A 19,006-nucleotide genomic window follows, 5' to 3' on the forward strand; every position below is an offset into this window, starting at 1 on the left:
GGCTGGTAGTACTGGAAACCATTATTAAGGGCAAGTTTGGCATTGATTTGTTGTGAGAAAAATCAAGAAAGTAGTTTGGCGTTTGGTAAACTTTTTGTTATAAGTATTGTTTATACTGATTCTCATAATTAGAAAATGATTGCATAATCATTAAACAAAACCCTCTTCAAAATTGATTCCTACATAATCAGAAACGAAAGCCTTATTATTGCTTTCTCTTATAACTTATCTCACAACAATTTTTAACAATAATTAATTTTCTTATAATTTATCAAACTTGGGCTTTCCAAATTTTTTTTAAAATAAAATCACCCAAATAAGCAATGTCTAAATAAGCACTAAGTTCCAAAATCCTTGTTCCGTTCGAACAAACCTGGGCTTAATTACATAACAATGAAATTCCATCGCAGGCAAGCCAAGCATTTTAAATATGACATTGAAATGTGACCGGCCCAGCCCAAATTATATCAGCTACGTTGAGGTTAAAAAAGCAGCAGGAGCAGCACAAAATAAGAATGCATAAATTGTAGAAAAATAAGTACTTACCCATTATATAAATATAACCTCATAAACAAAAAAATTGGGTGACAAAGGGAAAAAGAAAATCAATATTTTACAGGCATTCGTTAGCAAACACGATGCGGCTACTGGTTTGAGAATAAAGATTCTCAAGGTTACCCTTGTGCTGGTTGCCGGCTGGGTCGGTTATAATCTGGCTAGCGGCTACGTTCTTCTCCTGCTAGACTGGAATTAACTTAGCTGACTGAAACTCTGCTATTAATTTTATCATTGATTTGATATCTAAGCAGACAAAACGGCTTGTTGCTCTGATGCCTCCTCTGTTTGCAAGCTCTCATAATAGTTGACTAGAACCTTCCATCCCCCGGGACACATAAAACCATCAGGAGGGCTTTCTCCGCTCTTTGCAAAAGCTCTCATCTGAAACAACAAGTGTTTACCAAATTCACGTTGAAGATATGAAGATATATGATTTTCCTAATTAATAAGGCATTTAACATGAAGCCTTGACCACAGAGACACTATTTTCATCAAACAAAAGAAGTTGTGTTCCTACCTTGGTTCCAGAGATGAAGAGGAAATCTTTAGCACGCGAAGGATCAAAAAATGCCATCTTTTTCTCCACATTGTCATAAGCTGCCACCTGCCATATATAATTAAAAAAGAAGAGTAGTTGGCAGGCACACACAAAGGAGCAAATTATCATCTGTCATTACTAGTGTTGTATCCAGCAACCACTACTAAATCACTGATGAAGCTACTACAATCTCAAGAGCCAAGTGAAATAAACAATTGTGTTGCAGGATATACTACCAAGTAGAATTCATCAAATTTGAATTAGTATAACTCTGATGTAACAAATCCGTCAGTCAAGACTAAAAGCAGCGTGTAATTTCACCTACCCTGAAGGGCAAAATATTGAGCTTCTCGAGCCCAGGAGCCATGCTTAACACCTTTTTCCCATGGTCAGGGTCATATAAATCCCTCTTCTCTGTTGGGTGTCCCATACCGGCAGGATCACGGCCCACAATGTAGAAATTTGCGCCTGCATTTATCCGTGCTTTGGCATGCCACTGTACCTCAGTTGGGCCTGCATAGTGCATAGGTGATGGAAATATACCCACAATGGTAGTTTCAGGGTCAAGAACTCCATCTTCTAGGACCTGAGCAGAATTAAAACATTTAAAAACTACCCATTGCAAGAATCACAATGCATCTATGGCACTTGAATGCATATGCGAAAAACACGGCCAACCAACAAAATGGTTAAACACCAAAATGTAAACAGATGATTTGCAGGTTATATGCAACAGAATGCTATCATTTCTGGTGGCAGGTCAAATGCTTAGCATATCCTAGATCGAAATTATATGGAAAGGAAATGCATGATGGTGACCTTGCTATGTTGCTCCATCCGAACATCCAAGGGCACATCATCAGGCTTTGTGAAACCTCCTAAAGGATGAAGCAAAAGAATTGGATTCTTGTAGCCCATTTCCAAGAGTCGCCTGCGTGTATCGTTCATCAACAAAGCATGGCCGTTATGTACAGGATTTCTCAGCTGAAAAGCAAAAACGGCATCAGCCTGACGCCTATCAAATTCTTTGCGGAGCTGTTGAGGAGAGAGTCTGTAGTGATCAAGCCCATCGTTATATTTGATATGCTCTAATACTTCCAAATCGCCGCCAATAAGCCAGTTTCCAGCTGGTGTGATGGCCTCTTCAACATATGGCAGTCCCGGAGCGGTTGACCCCCAAGTTCTAGCAATCCTTTCTTCTTTGTTATGCTTGTAAATCTCAATGCTACAACAAATACAAATATAAACGAAAGCTAAGGGATAAGACTAGGTAAAGTCGGTAAGGCATGCATTTATATTTGTAGTTTATGAAATTTAACAAGATTTTATGTCAAATACACAGGATTTGTGAGAGTCTCTCAATGAATTAGTAAGAAATGCACCTGTTTAGTTGTGTTGCATGTGTGTACAGTTCAGTGAATTTCTAAAGGGTAAAATAGTGGATGCCGTATCAGATGTGTAATTACAATAAAGAAATATGCAAATTGACTTTTCAAAATCAGAAACAAGTCCCCATCTTTCACTGGGAACTTGATGCTTGCTTACGCTGTCTGTCACCATACATAAAGAAATACATAATATGACATTCCTTCCGCACGAATTTAGGTGATTACCACTGAATAATATATACAATTAAAATATTTTAAAAAAACCCAGACGGCATAAATTTCCATGTGCAAACAATCTACGGCTATTTAGAAGATGAACTAGATTTCTTAACTATCACTATCACTGTATAGACCGAAAAAAAGAGAACGAAGAAGACGGAATCAAATAGAATAAGGGAATCAAATCATCAAACACTAAACAAGGATTAAAGTAAATTATCGTGCTTGACCAGGGTCTGACCTGCTTAATATACCAATTAAATCTCCATTAGGTCCAAGCAACCCCACAATAGGCGACGACCCAATTCTCTCCTTAGTCTCGTCGTCAATAGCCAACACAATGGGAAGCGACATATTGACCACAGACCCATCTTGGGTTCTCAAGGAATTGAAGTGCAAGCTCTGCAAGTACTGGTCCTCCCTCATGAACCCTCTCAATGGGCTGGCCCATCCCTCGCTGATGACGTGGACCCACTCAAGATCAACCTTTGTAAGATTCACCTTGGGCAGTGACTCTGCCTCCAAGGCCTTGGAGGCTTTCTTGCTCTCCGGCACCACAAGATCAACCAGAGCCCCGCCGTCCGGGTCAATCAGCGAGCTCCTGATGGCGGGTTGACCCGGTTGAGCAGAAGCATGCATTGCGGAATTGTTGGAGACGACGGAGAGTAACGGGTCGCAATGGTAAATGGGTTTGGTTCGAAGCTTAACCTTAAAGTTTGCGACTTTGGTAGTGTTTTTGGAAGTGTTGAGGTTGAGATTGAGGTAGGAGGTGGTAACGTGGAGTTTAATGGTCAGAGACATGGCTGTTGGGATTTGGGAGAATAGTGCTGCTGATGGAGTGGTTGTAGTACAGAAGAGATCCGGTTAATCTGGGAAATTGTAATATGGCCTCTCAATTTGGCGAACATCTTGGTCTGGTGGGATAGAAGAGCAGGGAATAACAAGTGATCTATGGACCGAAACAGACCACGCGTTTGCGCTGAGCCTTTGATTGATGCCTGCAGCTGCTACTTGGTTTTTTTGGTGGTCTCAACTCAATCTCATACTTAAGTACGTTGGGGACCAGAAGAAGCCTTTTGTCAAGTGTGAGGTTTTCATATGGGCCTCTGCTTTGAAAGCAATAGAACGTGATTATAAAGCAAAGCAAAGCCCAGCCTTCCATCCACACTCAGTGGGTTTTTATTTTATGTATTTTTGCTTTTGGTGGGTGGGAATATTTGTGGAGTGAGTGTAGTGTAGTATATGCAAATAGTGGACATCACTTTCTATTCCATCATATATTATACTTTAATCCTCGTTTGTTTTCCCCTCCACTTCAACAGCTTCAAATCAGGATGCCAACGAATTCAGCCTACAATTTTGAGTACATACATTCCTTTTCTTTATTTAATGAGTTCGTGCAAACGAGTTCTCTATTATACATGAGGATGAAGCAATCTCCACAAGTCTTCCACAAACAAAAAATTGTCATATGTAGCCCATGACTGCGGGACATCATTGTTTTGGTAGTGCCTTTTCAATAAGCTTTATGGGTTTACCAATTAGTATAAATAAAATAGTTAAATAATCTACTGTTTTGAGTTTGACCAATAAAACGTGTATTTTAGTTTGCGAAAAATAGAAGATGATTTTTGCAAAAAATCTAACAATTAAGAGATTAGGAATCTTGTCAAATAAATAAGGCCCTCACATAATAGAATTCTACGTTGGAGGTGATCGATGGCATATGGGCCATGTTTGATCGGCCGGTTATAGCAGGCCTTCTTTATTATAGACGCTGGGCTTTCGGCTTTCGTTTTTGGAAACTTTACGGAAATTGTCGGTCGTCTGAAGCTTTAGATAGGATAGATAACCGACCTAGGAGGCTACGACTCATTAATCCCACACTGTTGAAGACAGATAAAAACCCCAGTCTGTGTTTCTTTCTTTTAAACCAAAAATAACCTCGAAGCATCTGCTTATTTTGTCCAATTGGTAGGGGTATAACCGTCCCGTCACTTGGTTTCGTACCCTAATTCGCCCCCAGCGAAGCAATTTCATATCAAAGAAAGACTAACGCACGGCTTCTGCCTTCGCAACATTCACATATAGTCTTCCTCCGAGAGCTTCAGTTAGGGTTAGGGCTGCGGTTTTCTTTAACTTTCTCGCGCCTTCTTTTTTGTTGATTTGCGAGACAGGCCTGCTAGGCTGCGAGCTGCGAGCAATTGACAATGGGAGTTCCAGCATTCTATAGATGGTTGGCGGAGAAGTATCCGCTCGTGGTGGTCGACGTGGTGGAAGAAGAACCCGTTATAATCGATAACATATCGATTCCGGTGGACACCAGTAAACCAAACCCTAATGGTCTTGAATACGACAATCTCTACCTCGACATGAACGGGATTATTCACCCCTGTTTTCACCCCGAAGATAGGGTACGCTTCGATAGATTGATTTCCTTGCTTTATTTTCTCTACAATGTGATTATGAATATATATACATGGTTTATTTTCTTGTGTTGATTTTGTTTGCTGTTCGTGCATTTATATGAATTGCAATTTGTATGCTTTGATCGTTCAGCTACAATGCCTCACGTGTAAAGTATTTCCCCCTTTTATTGGAGTGAAAATTTGCTTTGAATTTGCTTGTCTATGAAGTTCTTTATTTATTTTCTGTTAGAGCTGTATGCCTTAACCGTGTTATTTTAACTGATGCAGCCTTCTCCATCAACCTTTGATGAGGTATTTCAGTGCATGTTTGACTACATAGATAGACTCTTTGCGATGGTGCGACCTCGAAAGCTATTATACATGGCTATTGGTGAGTGTTGGAATGGGAACTGAAATTTCCTTTTGTACAAGCGAATGCTGCTATATGGTGTGCAATTTTTGTAATACTGATTATTGTAAGCAATTTATAGATGGCGTTGCCCCCAGGGCAAAAATGAATCAACAGCGGTCTCGGCGATTTAGAGCTGCTAAAGATGCAGCAGATGCGGTACGTCCTCTTGTGGATGCTAGGTGGGTCCTCCATGTGTTTGCACGTGAAGGGCTTGTATTTTTCTTGTAACTTCTCATTCTTCTATAAAGTAAGGTTTGTTCATCACAAACAACCGAGAGATGAATAAATCTGCCCATATATCTTGCCTTTATTAGTTACTGAACAAACAAAAGCAGTTTGTTCCCTTGGCACTACAAAATTTCCTCTGTAGCTTATAGTGGAGTATCTGTAGGAGTTGAAAAAATTGCATCTTATAACTATTTCTAGTGTTATCATCAATTGTGATTATATGCATATTCTTCGCTTGATTAGTTATGTTTGTTTTAGTTATTAGTGTTGCAGTTTGTGTTATTTTTAGACGACCCAACAACCTGTTCCTTCTTTGCTCATAACTCTTGTGGTGCTTGTATGGGTTGTTTCTTGAGTGGCCCATGGATGCTTCGATTGCTTGGCAGATATTCTCCCATGATTCTCTTTTCAACCTTAATCAAAGATACCTTTTGTTTTGGAATGTGTATTTGCCATAAGAAATTATATTTGGGGGATACACAGTCTTGAACCATTTATACGATGCCGGGGCATGTTAATCTCTATTCCTCTCTCTCATTCTGTGAATATGTTTTATTGATTTCTTGAATCCTTGCTTGTAACATTTTTTTTTCGGTTAGGTTTTCCAACCTCCATTGGAAGGGGGGAAGGAGGTAAGATAACAAAAGCTAGGCATTTCCATTTTTTAATTTTTGGTTTCTCTTTTATAGGCAGCTGAAGAAGAACGGCTACGTGAGGAGTTTGAAACAGAGGGGAGAAAACTTCCACCCAAACAGCAGTCACAAGTTGTTGATTCTAATGTCATCACTCCTGGGACTCAATTTATGGCTGTTTTGTCAGTTGCATTGCAATACTATATCCATCTTAGATTAAACAATGACCCTGGCTGGAAAAATGTTAAGGTATTTTCCTTGTCTTGTTCCCTTGTCTTCCTATAATTGTGTGGTTGTTCCTTTGCAATTAATATCATGGGCATCTTTTTTATTGACATTTTAATATGTTCTACTTTTAACAAATCTTTTTTTATTTTTGAAGGTTATTCTTTCTGATGCAAATGTCCCGGGTGAAGGGGAACACAAAGTTATGTCATATATTCGCCTTCAAAGAAATCTTCCCGGATATGATCCAAATACACGCCATTGCCTGTATGGTTTGGTATATTTCTTCCTTGAGCATTTGCTTGTACCCCTTATTCATTTATGCATTACTTTATAAATTGCCCTGATTATGGTCTTAAAAAGTTCCATACTCTATTAATGGGTTGTCAATTACAGGATGCCGATTTGATTATGCTTGCTTTGGCTACTCATGAAGTTCATTTTTCAATTCTTCGAGAGGTTTGCATTTATGATTTTGCAATTTTCATTCTAAAAATCAAATGAGTTTGTATTTCTGTATGGTTACCTTTATTTTCATCTTGATTCCAACGAATGCTTGTGGCCTTTGGCAATGCTACATTTTAGGTTGTTTTCACTCCTGGACAGCAAGACAAATGCTTCCTATGCGGTCAGATGGGTCATTTAGCGGCAAATTGCGAAGGAAAGGTGAAACGGAAGGCCGGAGAGTTTGATGAGAAAGCTGATGGCGAGGCTGTGGCCAAGAAGCCATACCAGGTTAGATTTTTTGCAATGCACTTACTGTATACGGATACCATAAAAGAAATGTTTAAATCTCAAAAAGTCCTTAAAGTTATTATTTTGCCCGAAAGCCCCGACTCCCACGGATTTACCCTTTGCAAAGGTGAAAAATATCAAAGTGTATCTTTTCCCCCCTCGCCCTATCTACTAAAAACTATAAAAGATAGATAGTAATAGTCATCGTCAGACTTCTCTTGTGTGGTATGGTACCTAAATCATTGGTATGAAAGAAAAAGAGGGAGGCTGTCTGTGTCTAGCATTATACCTTGAAATTGAATATTGGTGGTTTTGATTTTGGGATTGAGAATTTTCAGTTTAGAGCACTTGTGAATGTAGGTTTTGTTGGATAGAACTTGTGGCACATGTTTTGCATATTTACGAAATAATGCGTGACTATATTTAAGCTCTTATCTCTGTTTTGGCAGTTTCTCAACATCTGGACTCTTAGAGAATATTTGGAGCTTGAGATGCAAATTCCCAATTCCCCAATTGAGATTGATTCTGAGCGCATCGTAGATGATTTTATATTCATTTGTTTCTTTGTTGGCAACGATTTCTTACCACACATGCCAACACTAGAGATTCGTGAGGTATGTAACGTTTTATTAAGCCTAATAAATTGGACTATATTGATATTTCTTTCCCCTATCATATTGACAGAGGTATATATGAAAGTTTTTAAATAAAAAAATCTTGTCCATGTAGTAACTTAGTAGGGTGGTAAAATAACATTAAAAAAGATTCTTCTTGTGGCCTTTTCTTGGTGATGAGGTAAATAAGAGGAGAATATTATCCTGTTATAATTTTCTCGTTGTTGATTTTTCAGGGCGCGATCAACTTGCTTTTCGCTGTATACAAAAAGGAATTTAGGGCATTGGGTGGATATTTGACTGATGGAAGTAAGGTATGTAAGCGACTGTATTGTAGGCTATTTAAGTAAATAATTTACATTTGGCTTTGCCATGTCCTCTATAGTATTCTTATTTATTTGTATTTTTTTCCTCAGCCGAATTTGAGTCGAGTAGAGCATTTCATTCAGGCAGTTGGTTCTTATGAAGATAAAATATTTCAGAAAAGAGCTCGATTGCATCAGGTTTGTTCTTTAGTTGCCATAAGAAGCTAACTTGAGGGGGAACTCCATCTAGTTACCATATTTGTCGTTCATTGAGTGAAGCTAGGCAAGATCTTGGATACTGGCCCTAGCTGCTGCAGTCTTCTTATCTTGTTCCCACCTTGTTTGATGTGATTGAATAACTGCTTTGATGTTACATCATGGATTAGCCCATGATTTTGTGTATGAGGGGAAGAGACTTATTGATTGACATAATTGGTTAGTTTGGTACATTTGTTTAGGCTGTTTAGGTTAACCTCTAAGGTCCAGAAAGAAGTGAAATAGTGTTTATTGATTGACATAATTGAAAAGGTAGGATTCTAATTATGATGGTAGCATCTTACTGTCTAGGGTTTTAATGGTGACGAGACTGCTTTTTGTGCATCCTATCATTTTCTGAGGTGATCATATTTTATTTATATAATTTTAAATTCAAGCCACATTTGTTCAACACAATCCTCCCCTCCCCTTCCCTTTCCAGCGGCAGGCAGATAGAATAAAGCGTGAGAAGGGGCAATTGAGAAGAGGAGATGATGCAAGGCCCGAAGTGCAACCAGATTCATTAGTTGCAGTTTCTCGTTTTCATGGTTCTCGTCTTGCTTCAGGTCATTCGCCTTCCCCCTATCAACAATCTGGAAAATTTAATGGTGAAGCGAATCCTCGAAAGGTAGCACGTTTGTCTTTGGAGGGGTCAACCATCGGTGCTGCTATTGTTGAAGCTGAGAACAGTCTTGAAGGAGATGTATGTTGTTTATCTTAAAAAATCAGTTTTATGCAAAATATCTATCGTCTGACATATAAAGGCTGATTTTTTATACTGGACAGGATGTAAATGTAGATCTTTATCGTGTTATTTCATAATAATTATATTACAAATAGGATTTAATGTCTAATGAATTCTGCTGGGTATACATTAATAATTATATGGTCCCTAAGCTGCCACGTCTTTTTGGTTATAGGTAGATGGAAACAAAGAAGAATTAAAAGCAAAGTTAAAGGAGGTTCTTCGCGAGAAATCTGACCTTTTTAACTCGGGAAATGCTGATGAAGACAAGGTTTGGTTACTTGTTTTTAACTTGCGAGAAATCTTTATATTGTGTATTTGGTATTTCTGTAGATGTTGATTTGTACACATTTTTGTATATCGAAGTTGAAAACGTATATGTTTATAAATCGTTTGAAAGCTGTTTTGAGATATTGAACATTTACGGAGTGTGCATGTAACTTGCAACCACAGTAGCATGTGTACCTGCAAGCATCACTCTGTTGTTATGCATATGGGTCTTGTTGCATTGCCACTTTTATCTGTATAATTTTATTCTAAGTGAAAACAGAAGAATTATCAATTTCAATCTCATTATATTATCTCAATACCATTCAATTTCATAATACTGGTTAAGTTGATAATTGATATGCATGAATTATACAATAGTTGAGAAGCTTGCATTATTAATGGGATTCTTTGTCTTATTTCATTAGGTTAAATTGGGAGAACCTGGGTGGAAAGATAGATATTATGAAGAAAAGTTTTCTGCAAAAACTCCTGAAGAACGTGAAGCAATTCGGAAAGATGTTGTACGTATATGAGTTCTTGTATTGCTTATGTCAAATGTTTATTTGTAAAACCCATTTGTAGTTTTCTCATGTTTGTGCTTATTGGGTAGGTTTTGCGATACACGGAAGGTCTATGTTGGGTGATGCACTATTATTATGAAGGGGTTTGTTCATGGCAGTGGTGAGTAGTTTGTGATCTCTACCTTCCTTGTTCTCACATGTTGCTATTGTAGCTCAAGTTTCACATTTCCACTATGATGTGTCTTTGTTCTTTAGAATTGATGCCTTGATGTTACTGAGCATATTCCTCACAAGAGGGTGGGTCATATTCTCATCATTCTGTAATTGAGGGTTTCAAACTATGTATTCTTTTACTACTCTAGCATTTGTTTTTTTGTCTGAAATGATCATCTGGATGTGGTTGTTAGTGCTGTATAAGGATTGGTTTAAGCACATGCAGGGTTAGATTATCACACAAAAAGAGTAATAACATATTGAAATAATGTTTGTTTTACCATTGAAAGCAGGACTAAGCAATGTAGTTCTAAGATGTGAAATGCCAATAGATTGACTTTGGTCATTTCTTTTCAGAATCAATCACTTAAACTCGAGGGTGATGTGGTGTTTTATATTTACACACTGATGTGGTTAAAAAATAAATCATATTAGCTATATATTATTTTTTAGGGGAAGTTACATAGATGATTAATTTGAACAGAAATAAATATCTGCATCGATGATGTTAGTCAAATATCTTTATCGTGCCGATGAATGTCCCTTTTCAGGTTTTATCCCTATCATTATGCACCATTTGCATCTGATCTCAAGGACCTTGACCAGCTAAATATAAGTTTTAATTTGGGCTCTCCCTTTAAACCATTCAATCAGCTGTTGGGCGTTTTTCCTGCTGCAAGGTGTGCTGTTGATTTTTTTCCTTTTATGTGTAAAAGATTTTCCATCAAGTAATGCACTAATGATAATCCATTTGCAGCTCCCATGCCCTTCCTGAGCAGTATAGGAAGCTGATGACTGATCCAAACTCACCTATCATTGATTTTTACCCTGTTGGTATGTTTTCTTTCTAAAGATGGGCAGTTTAGATCTTATTTGGGGTTGACTTGCTTATTAAGACACTTCTCTGAACCTTTGTTTGGAACCAGATTTTGAAGTGGATATGAATGGGAAGCGGTTTGCTTGGCAGGTGTGTTTCTCTTATTGTGACTTATTTTGGTTTTATGCATGATGGGAATGATGTATTTTGGACGACTGTCAAGTGGAGTCTCTGACATCTTTTTGCTTTTCTGAAGGGTATTGCGAAGTTGCCTTTTATTGATGAAGTCCGTCTTCTTGCTGAGGTTGAAAAACTCGAACATACATTAACGGTACGTTATCTTTTGAGTTTGCATTACAGGCTCTAACTTCCTCACTTTGTGCTCCCAGTAGTTTTTGTTTTTCAACTCCGCTTTCATTTATTGAGTGCAGGAAGAGGAGACCCGTAGAAACAGTGTGATGTTTGAGATGCTTTTTGTTACATCGTCTCATCCTCTCTCTGTATGCATATATTCTCTTGACAATCGCTGTAAACAGTTAACAGACAAAGAGCGAGTTGAAGTTAAGGAGCAGATCGATCCCAAGTACAGGTTTGTGCAGCAAAGCTATACATTTAATTTACTTTATGCTTTGCGAACAACTTTTCAATACTATTGGGTATTGATTGGTTGTTTCTCTTGATTAGGCAAAGCTCATGCTATTAGATCATATGGCTAGTATTCCATATTGTAGGTGTAGAAGATTCAAGCTGATTTATTATGTGTTTATATATAATATTATTGTTGAGGATCATGCTCTTTTTTGGTATATTTTGTTTGAATAAGGATATTTCTATCCAGAAAAACCCGATGTTTTAGTAGGTATGTATAGATGGAAATCATTTTTTCTGCCAGCTGTTATGTCCCAATCTGCTACATGATTATCAAGTTTTATTTTGTTCTCTGTTTTTCATGTTGACCGAATATTTAAGAACTGTTTGGATTATTTTCTGATTTTATTTAGGGATGCATGCAGTGAAGGTATGAACGGTTATATATCTCCTTGTACTGGAGAGCCTTGTCCTCCGGTGTTCCGGTCTCCTGTTGAAAGCATGGAGGATATTATGGACAACCAAGTAATGTATGTTTTAAAAATATTTTATGGACTTACCTATGAATATTTCCCTAGTTTTCTCATCACACTCTCCCTATTCTCTAAGCTCCATTTATTAATATATAAAAAATGGCTTCATTAATAGGTGTTTTTTTTATTGAAGTGATCATGCATTTCCGAAATGTGATGTTTTCCCTTTATGTTCAGATGTGCGATATACAGACTACCAGATGGGCATAAGCATATAACTCGACCACCTGCAGGTGTTATATTTCCTAAGAAGGTAAATCTTGTTTATATTTATCTTAAGATGCTTTTCAATCAGAATTTTGTTCTATGATAAACATATGAGTGGTGATTGTTGCTTTGTGTGTTTGGTAATGCGTTTACATGACTTGGCTATTACTGTAATCTCAAGTAACAATAAAGTAATCGAAGTAACAATACAAATGTAACTGATGACAAACCGGCTTGAACAATACTGCTTCTCGCATTTTAGGATTCTCTTTTAAGTGTTTCACTTTGTTAATTATGGTCGGATTTAGGATAATAATCATATGATCATATGCATCAATATTTAGCGAGTTTGAGAGTACAGTGATTAGCAATGAAAAGAACAAGAGTCATAGGTGTTGACTTTTCTTTCTTTATAGAGAATGTAGCTCTACTAGTTTGATGATGGTTCTCGTTCTAGCATATCAATTTACATCAAGTTATTTTCAGATTGTGTCAGTGGGGGATTTGAAGCCTGCACCTGCTTTGTGGCATGAAGAGTCTGGGCGAAAGCCATTTGAAAATGGCAGAAGGCCATTTGAAAATGCCAGAAGGCCATTTGAAAATTCCAGAAGGCCATTTGACAATACCAGGTAGACCCTGCTCCATTATCCCGTTTGATAAAGGGCGACACCCTTCCTCCTACCCAGCAATTTATCTTCTACAATTATGGATTTTGCTTTCGTTTTCAGGCCGAACCCTCCTGGAAGCATTTCTGGAAGACATCTCGAGGAAGCGGCTCATCGCCTTATTGTTAATAGCTTACAGCCTAAGGTAGACTCCAATGGGTATGGCAATCAGATGCATGCCCTTCGACCATCTTATGTCGGGCCTCCGAATTACCCACCACACCATTCCTACACCAATAACGGAAGCTATGCACAGGGACACAGTAGAATGCCACCACCTAGAACAATCCACCATCCTCAAGCTCAACACCGAGCTTCCAATGTTAATGCCATCCCAAGACATGGTGACCCTGGATATAATGATCGACATTCTTCATCAGCTGCCCACCATCATCAGAATAGCTCTCATACTCAACAGTATGAAAGGAGTTCTGGGCAAGGATACAACCATTCAGGAAATCACCAGAGCGGAGGACCAATCTACCCTCAGAGACCTATTCCACAAGCTCCACCAGGGGTCACTCCTGTTCCTTATCAAGGTGGGTACAACAACTATCAGAATTACCAACCATCTGGACCGCCTGCTCAAGATTTTGATGGCTGGGTTCCACAGGTTAGCCAGAACCCAGGCAGAGGGTATGGCCGCCCTCAACAGTCTGGAAACCAGTACTCCGGATTGGACAGAAGAGGCCATAGGAGGCCACCTCCACCCCAGCCTGGGTATGGCCACAAGTAGAGTGAGTTTCTTCTGCTTGTGCTGAAATTGTTGTACTATGTACTCGGATGTCAAAATGGCAGCATAAATTATTTTTCGATTAGTTGTGTTTCTGTTAACACTATAAGTGCTATCCATGGAGTGGCGACTCGGCAAAGTATTGGTCGGTGGAGAGCAGATTGTATAAGTGGGACAACCCCAAATTGTCGTAACAGGTGAGAATCGAGTATTGAGTGCATGAGTAATTTATTTTTTCTAATTGTGATCGCGATAATGTACTGAGTTAAATTTTTTCTAATTGTAATAGCTGGTTCCCATTATAAAACCTCTGGTTGGTCTGTTTATTTTCTTTCCATAAAATTGGGTTGAGTCAATTTTGTTTAGTGCTTTTTTCTTAATGCGCCGTGTTTATGCCACCCTTCAACATGTATGTGCTAGGCCCATTATCATCTCGCGTGCTTCTTTTTGTGGTCACAATTCCTGTTGGCAGCGGAAGACCAATAGGCCCATTATAACATTAGGGCAGATGCCCACCCTATCTCGTACATTCTCGCCATTGGTGTCGTTACCCTAAGCAAATACACATCCTCTTGCGATCTGAATACAAAACCCTAGAATTAATACAGGAAAATGTGCGAACAAAAAAATGGGTAACGGCGCTCACCTCCATTGACGAAGTAGTAGAGAGCTCATGCATTGTCGCCATTGACGGTGTCCTACAAAAGCCACTTAGTTCTCCTCTGCCATCGAAAAGCCATAAACCCAAGCGATGCTGGTAACTATCCGGAAGCTAGCATCGATATAGTTCTCAAGGAACTCGGATCGAGCGAATGTAGAAATGAATTCCTAGAAAAATACAGAAGCAAAATTTTCTCTAGGAAAGCATAAACCCGGGCCTTAGTTTTCTATTGAAACCCTAGCCCTGGGGCTTGATTTTCTAAAGAAATCTTAACCTTGGGCCTTAATTTTCCTAAGAAACCCTATCCCTTGGGTCTTGATTAGAAAATCACCGGAAAGGCTATAATGAGGGCTTAAAGTGAGGAGGTTATTTGAGGAGGTCAAATCTCACCATCAACAAATGTAAAGAAATTATGGGACTTAAATATTTTAAATATTTTGACGGTCGGATCGGTCTCCTCAAATAACCTCCTCACTTTAAGTTCTCATTGTAGAAGCTCCCCCCATCACAATATATAGAATGAGGCCTAGGAGTCGGCATTATGAATGGCCCAAGGCGGGTCCTGATAGTAATAGTCCTTTTACCGGGATAAAAGACCTTTTTGTCCTTGGTGTTGTAAACTGAAATGAAGACGTGTCATGAGTGTTCAGTGTTTTCTCTCTTTTATTATGGAAATGAAAATACAAAAGACACCCAATACTTTTTTATTTTAATTTTTATATAAGCAATATTCGGTGAGGAGAGAATCGACCCAAGACCTCAGGTGCATGGATAAATATTTTTAACCACTTGAACTATAAACTTTTTGCATACTCATTTTCTTTTGCTAACTATTCACCCCATCCCAGATGGCGAAAAAATTTAACTTTTCTTTATTAAAAAAGTACCCCTTCCCAACATGTTTGTCATGAGTCATGATTATTGGCCAAAAAAAAAAAACATGTTTGTCATGACTTCTTAACCTCTTGTTATGAATGCATGCCTCTCATTATTTTATTGGTAATATCATCTTCCATTAAGTATTGTCCCTGTGCTGTGTAGGCGGATGATGAACAACAAAACAAAGTGTGCAAAAAGAATTAATAATAGCACTAAAATTGAGTGTGGTAGTAAATCTCACCCATTGAGTTGAATTTCTATAAAGTTAGCACGAAAAACTCGTACACATTTGAAGTGAGATATGTCCTGCGAAGAAGATGTGCGCGATAAAATTGAGGGTAATCAGATTCAGAAGAAACCAAGCGCACGAGTGCACCGCAATCACAGCTTGTAATGGTCGGGTGGTGGGGAATTTGGGGACCCATTATTGCTCCTCTCTTCTTTCACAAAATTGAAATCCAATCTCTCTCTTACTTTTTATAATTTGGAGATAAATTAGTTGATCTCTTGCTGACTCTGCTTTGCCTCATTGCTTGGAAATTGGAATGTTTGATATCCACGTATTGAGTTGATGAGTTCATAGTCATACCACCATGTCTCACTCAAACATTTATCTCAAATATTATATTTTCCAAATATATATTTATTTGGTCTACAAAAAGAGCTGCTGCGATTGAATCCATTAAACATTAAGGCATACATGGCGGCATAATGGGATGAACTATATGTATATAATTGAGGTGGTGGTAGTGTTTTTTTTTTTCCCAGAAAATTTCTACGTACTACGGTTGAGCATGACCTAATCCAGTAAAGATTTGGTTTGATGGATGATGATGATGGGGCCGTTGCCTTGATTATTAAATACAAGTATTTTCCATGAACAATATTATTTTTATTAGAAGAAGGAACGCATTAAACAAATTTAGAACTTGGCGAGAAATCCTCCTATTATTTATATGCAGGCGATGAAGGAATTTGAGCAGCAAAGCAAACCCCAGGAAGGAGGGAAGGAAGGAAGGAAGTAATAATTGATAAATATAGGCCATCGTGTAGTCATCTATGACGCATGTCGGTGTAGTGAATGTCAACAACAGTACTAATTCATCATGGCGATTATATTATTCCAATTCTATATCTATCCTTGACACTTTTCTTTACAAATCTATAAATTATGGGTGAAGCTATATTTAGCAATCGACCCCTACTACCAGCGTGCATGGCATGTATTGTATAGAAGAAGAACAAGTAGGGTTTTCGTTGGCAATGGCAATGGCATGCCACGTGGTCTCGTTTTTACTTAGTCATAGAATTCGGCGGTCGACAACTCAACACCATGTGTTAGTCTCTCTGATCTGACTTGCCAACTAAAAGAAGCCATGAAACGAAACAGATTAGACTCAAAAAGGTCATGACTCGTTTCCTTTATTTTGTTTTTTATATTGGATTATATTGGAGGAGTCGTTTTATTGTTGTCACGCGAGCTAGTTTCCCAGATGAGTCGTCGGTTGGTTCAATTCTAAATCACATAATAAAAAGTAACAAATTAGTATTAATGAGACGAGTCTTGTTAAGTTGTTAGTGAAGGACAAAACTTCCCTTTATGGAAACAAATTAAAAACCCATATAGAAATGAACAAATCAAACCTGAGTCGTTTAGTCAATTAATAATTTTTACAAGAGGCAGGTAGATATATAATGGTGACATGACATATATGCCTAAGTAAGAAGGCAGGTAAGGTTGAGAACTTGAGAACGAAATCAATATTTTAATGTGCAACTAAAGCACGTGGTTATGACTCACGAGGCAGATTAGATGGGAAACCTTTCAATTGGATTAGAGCTTTTGAGTAGCGTGTACAAGTTTCGTATGCCTTTTTTCTTCTTAATCAAGCATAGGAAAGCAAAAATAAATTTAAATGGAGTATACATGATATACATTTTTGTTTGTGAATGTAAATGAGCCATTCCTTTATTCCTCAATAGAAAGTACGTAGTCAATAATGAAGAAATAAAGGAGCCATTCGCGGCCCAAAAGGTGACCAAACCATCTCTTTCTCTTTATTGCATGTAAACACGTCAGTATACCCCACCAACACTCAGAAAGACAAAAATAAAGGAAAATATATATGCTTTTTAATTTCATCAGAAGAACAAAAAGATCAAAAGATAAGTTACTTTGGAACATTCTAAACAATTAGAAAATAAAGTCCGTCATTCCTCAACATTGAACTTTGATTGGAAGGGAATCTGAATCCTTGCACCGGATAAATAAGTCCCGTGTTTCGTTTGAATTTCTATGTGAAAATGTACCTGAAATATGCAAAAATTTCTCCGAAAGAAGTTTGGGATAAGGTCAGCTTTACTTCATTTCAACCATCTTTTGTCTAAAACTACTTTATATATTGTCGGAATTTCCAACTATATGTACAATACAACTTCTAGAATATTACATGACTTTTTTCTCTTTTCTTTAAAAACAAGAAAAAGAACATAAGAAAGAAACTAAAAATCTTAATCTAGAGACGTGTCACGTGGTGATATATACACACACAAAATACGCTAATTGGTATGAGATCAAACTGGATGAATCAATTTATTTAAGATTAATTATGAAAAAGTCAAATTAGACTTCATGAAATTAAAATAACTGGTCCAAGTGCAGAATTCTACAGTCTACTTATGGTGATATATAAATATATATAATACTAGTGGTAGGAAAGATCTTGGAAACCCTACTTTGAATAGGCTTTCATGAAAATAAGATTTAATAAATAGATGTACATATGATTTAATATTTATGAGTAGCTAACTAGGTACCACCTGGATTGGGTTACCTTATTTAATTTGCAAGTTGAAGAATATGGCACGATAAACCATCTGGCTAGCTACTATATATGCCATTTCCATTTGCATTTTAAATTACATGATTAACAAATGGATGTATCATAATAACTAATAACTCACTTGTATTGTACTTTCAGAATCTTCCAAGCATATATTGCATGTCCTCGTGACTACATAACTACACCATAAGTTGCTGTACGCTTCATGTGTCCCAGTACTGCTCTCAAGTTTACAGTTCAACTATTCCCAAGTGGATTTTATTATTAAAACCAGCTTTAATTAGCAAAATAATTGAATAAGCACGCAAATTGTATTATACTACGCTAATGTTAATTATCTATTAATTCATCTAGAAATCAAGTATGTGATATAATCTTGATTTTTTTTATATAGATAAAAACGATAAATTGCATTTATAATTTATGCACAAAGCCGTTATGCATAAGAGTAAGTACAAATACATATAACCACACAAGGTTATTACAAATATAAAAGCGCGAGGATACCACCTGCACCGCAACAACATGAAGAGCACAAAGTGTAGAGAGGAGAAGAGAGGGCAAGAGAGGAAAAAGTAAGGGAGAGAAGGGGGATTTGTGCATCAGAGCATAGAGAAGAGGGGAGGACGAGAGAACAGTGACCTCCTCCATCTCAAAGTCTGTGCGGCACTTGAGACGTCTTTTCATGAGAGGGAAACCGTGGGATTTTATTTTTTTTTAAATGAAGGAATTAAAAATTATTTTCGTGGAATTTCACGTTAAAGGTTGGAACTTATCTTTCGTCTAAAAAAAAAGGGTTGGAACTTATCTTCTT

General features: G+C 37.6%; 2 protein-coding genes across 4 annotated transcripts; one reads left to right on the top strand and one right to left on the bottom strand.

The window, feature by feature from the left end:
- Positions 1-524: 524 nt before the first annotated feature.
- LOC103321270 (Pseudouridine synthase/archaeosine transglycosylase-like family protein) lies at positions 525-3,811 on the bottom strand. The gene is made up of 5 exons (XM_008223070.3): positions 2,945-3,811; positions 1,916-2,321; positions 1,422-1,682; positions 1,076-1,162; positions 525-939 (listed from the first exon to the last, which is right to left on the bottom strand). Exons 1-5 carry the CDS (start codon positions 3,502-3,504, stop codon positions 802-804), a joined length of 1,452 nt encoding a protein of 483 aa, XP_008221292.2. The 5' UTR covers positions 3,505-3,811; the 3' UTR covers positions 525-801.
- An 857-nt stretch (positions 3,812-4,668) lies between these two features.
- On the top strand, positions 4,669-14,116 carry XRN3 (5'-3' exoribonuclease 3). 3 transcript variants are annotated; one of them, XM_008223066.3, is made up of 23 exons: positions 4,669-5,117; positions 5,400-5,502; positions 5,603-5,679; positions 6,441-6,632; positions 6,766-6,885; positions 7,005-7,067; positions 7,194-7,343; positions 7,793-7,957; positions 8,194-8,271; positions 8,374-8,460; positions 8,960-9,220; positions 9,438-9,533; positions 9,958-10,053; positions 10,143-10,213; positions 10,818-10,946; positions 11,024-11,100; positions 11,193-11,233; positions 11,340-11,414; positions 11,515-11,672; positions 12,085-12,201; positions 12,382-12,457; positions 12,898-13,040; positions 13,140-14,116. In XM_008223066.3, the coding sequence occupies exons 1-23, from the start codon at positions 4,914-4,916 to the stop codon at positions 13,810-13,812; spliced, it is 3,252 nt and encodes a 1,083-aa protein (XP_008221288.2). In that variant the 5' UTR covers positions 4,669-4,913; the 3' UTR covers positions 13,813-14,116. The 3 variants fall into 3 exon arrangements, with proteins under 3 accessions (XP_008221288.2, XP_008221289.2, XP_016647772.2); XM_008223067.3 differs by having other exon boundaries at positions 12,097-12,201; XM_016792286.2 differs by lacking the exons at positions 4,669-5,117; positions 5,400-5,502; positions 5,603-5,679 and adding an exon at positions 5,687-5,702.
- The last annotated feature ends 4,890 nt before the right edge of the window (positions 14,117-19,006 follow it).

Source organism: Prunus mume, linkage group LG2 (assembly GCF_029339155.1).
Source record: "Prunus mume cultivar Tortuosa linkage group LG2, ASM2933915v1, whole genome shotgun sequence".
In the NCBI taxonomy this organism is placed as follows: domain Eukaryota; kingdom Viridiplantae; phylum Streptophyta; class Magnoliopsida; order Rosales; family Rosaceae; genus Prunus; species Prunus mume.

Coding starts and splice junctions, on each gene's coding strand:
- LOC103321270 (XM_008223070.3), bottom strand. CDS start 3,504: ATGTCTCTGACCATTAAACTCCACGTTACCACCTCCTACCTCAATCTC. Junction 1,683..1,915: donor GGATGGAGCAACATAGCAAG/GTCACCATCATG, acceptor AATTCTGCTCAG/GTCCTAGAAGATGGAGTTCT. Junction 1,163..1,421: donor TCAATATTTTGCCCTTCAGG/GTAGGTGAAATT, acceptor TATATATGGCAG/GTGGCAGCTTATGACAATGT.
- XRN3 (XM_008223066.3), top strand. CDS start 4,914: ATGGGAGTTCCAGCATTCTATAGATGGTTGGCGGAGAAGTATCCGCTC. Junction 8,272..8,373: donor ATTTGACTGATGGAAGTAAG/GTATGTAAGCGA, acceptor TTTTTTCCTCAG/CCGAATTTGAGTCGAGTAGA. Junction 10,214..10,817: donor GGGGTTTGTTCATGGCAGTG/GTGAGTAGTTTG, acceptor GTCCCTTTTCAG/GTTTTATCCCTATCATTATG.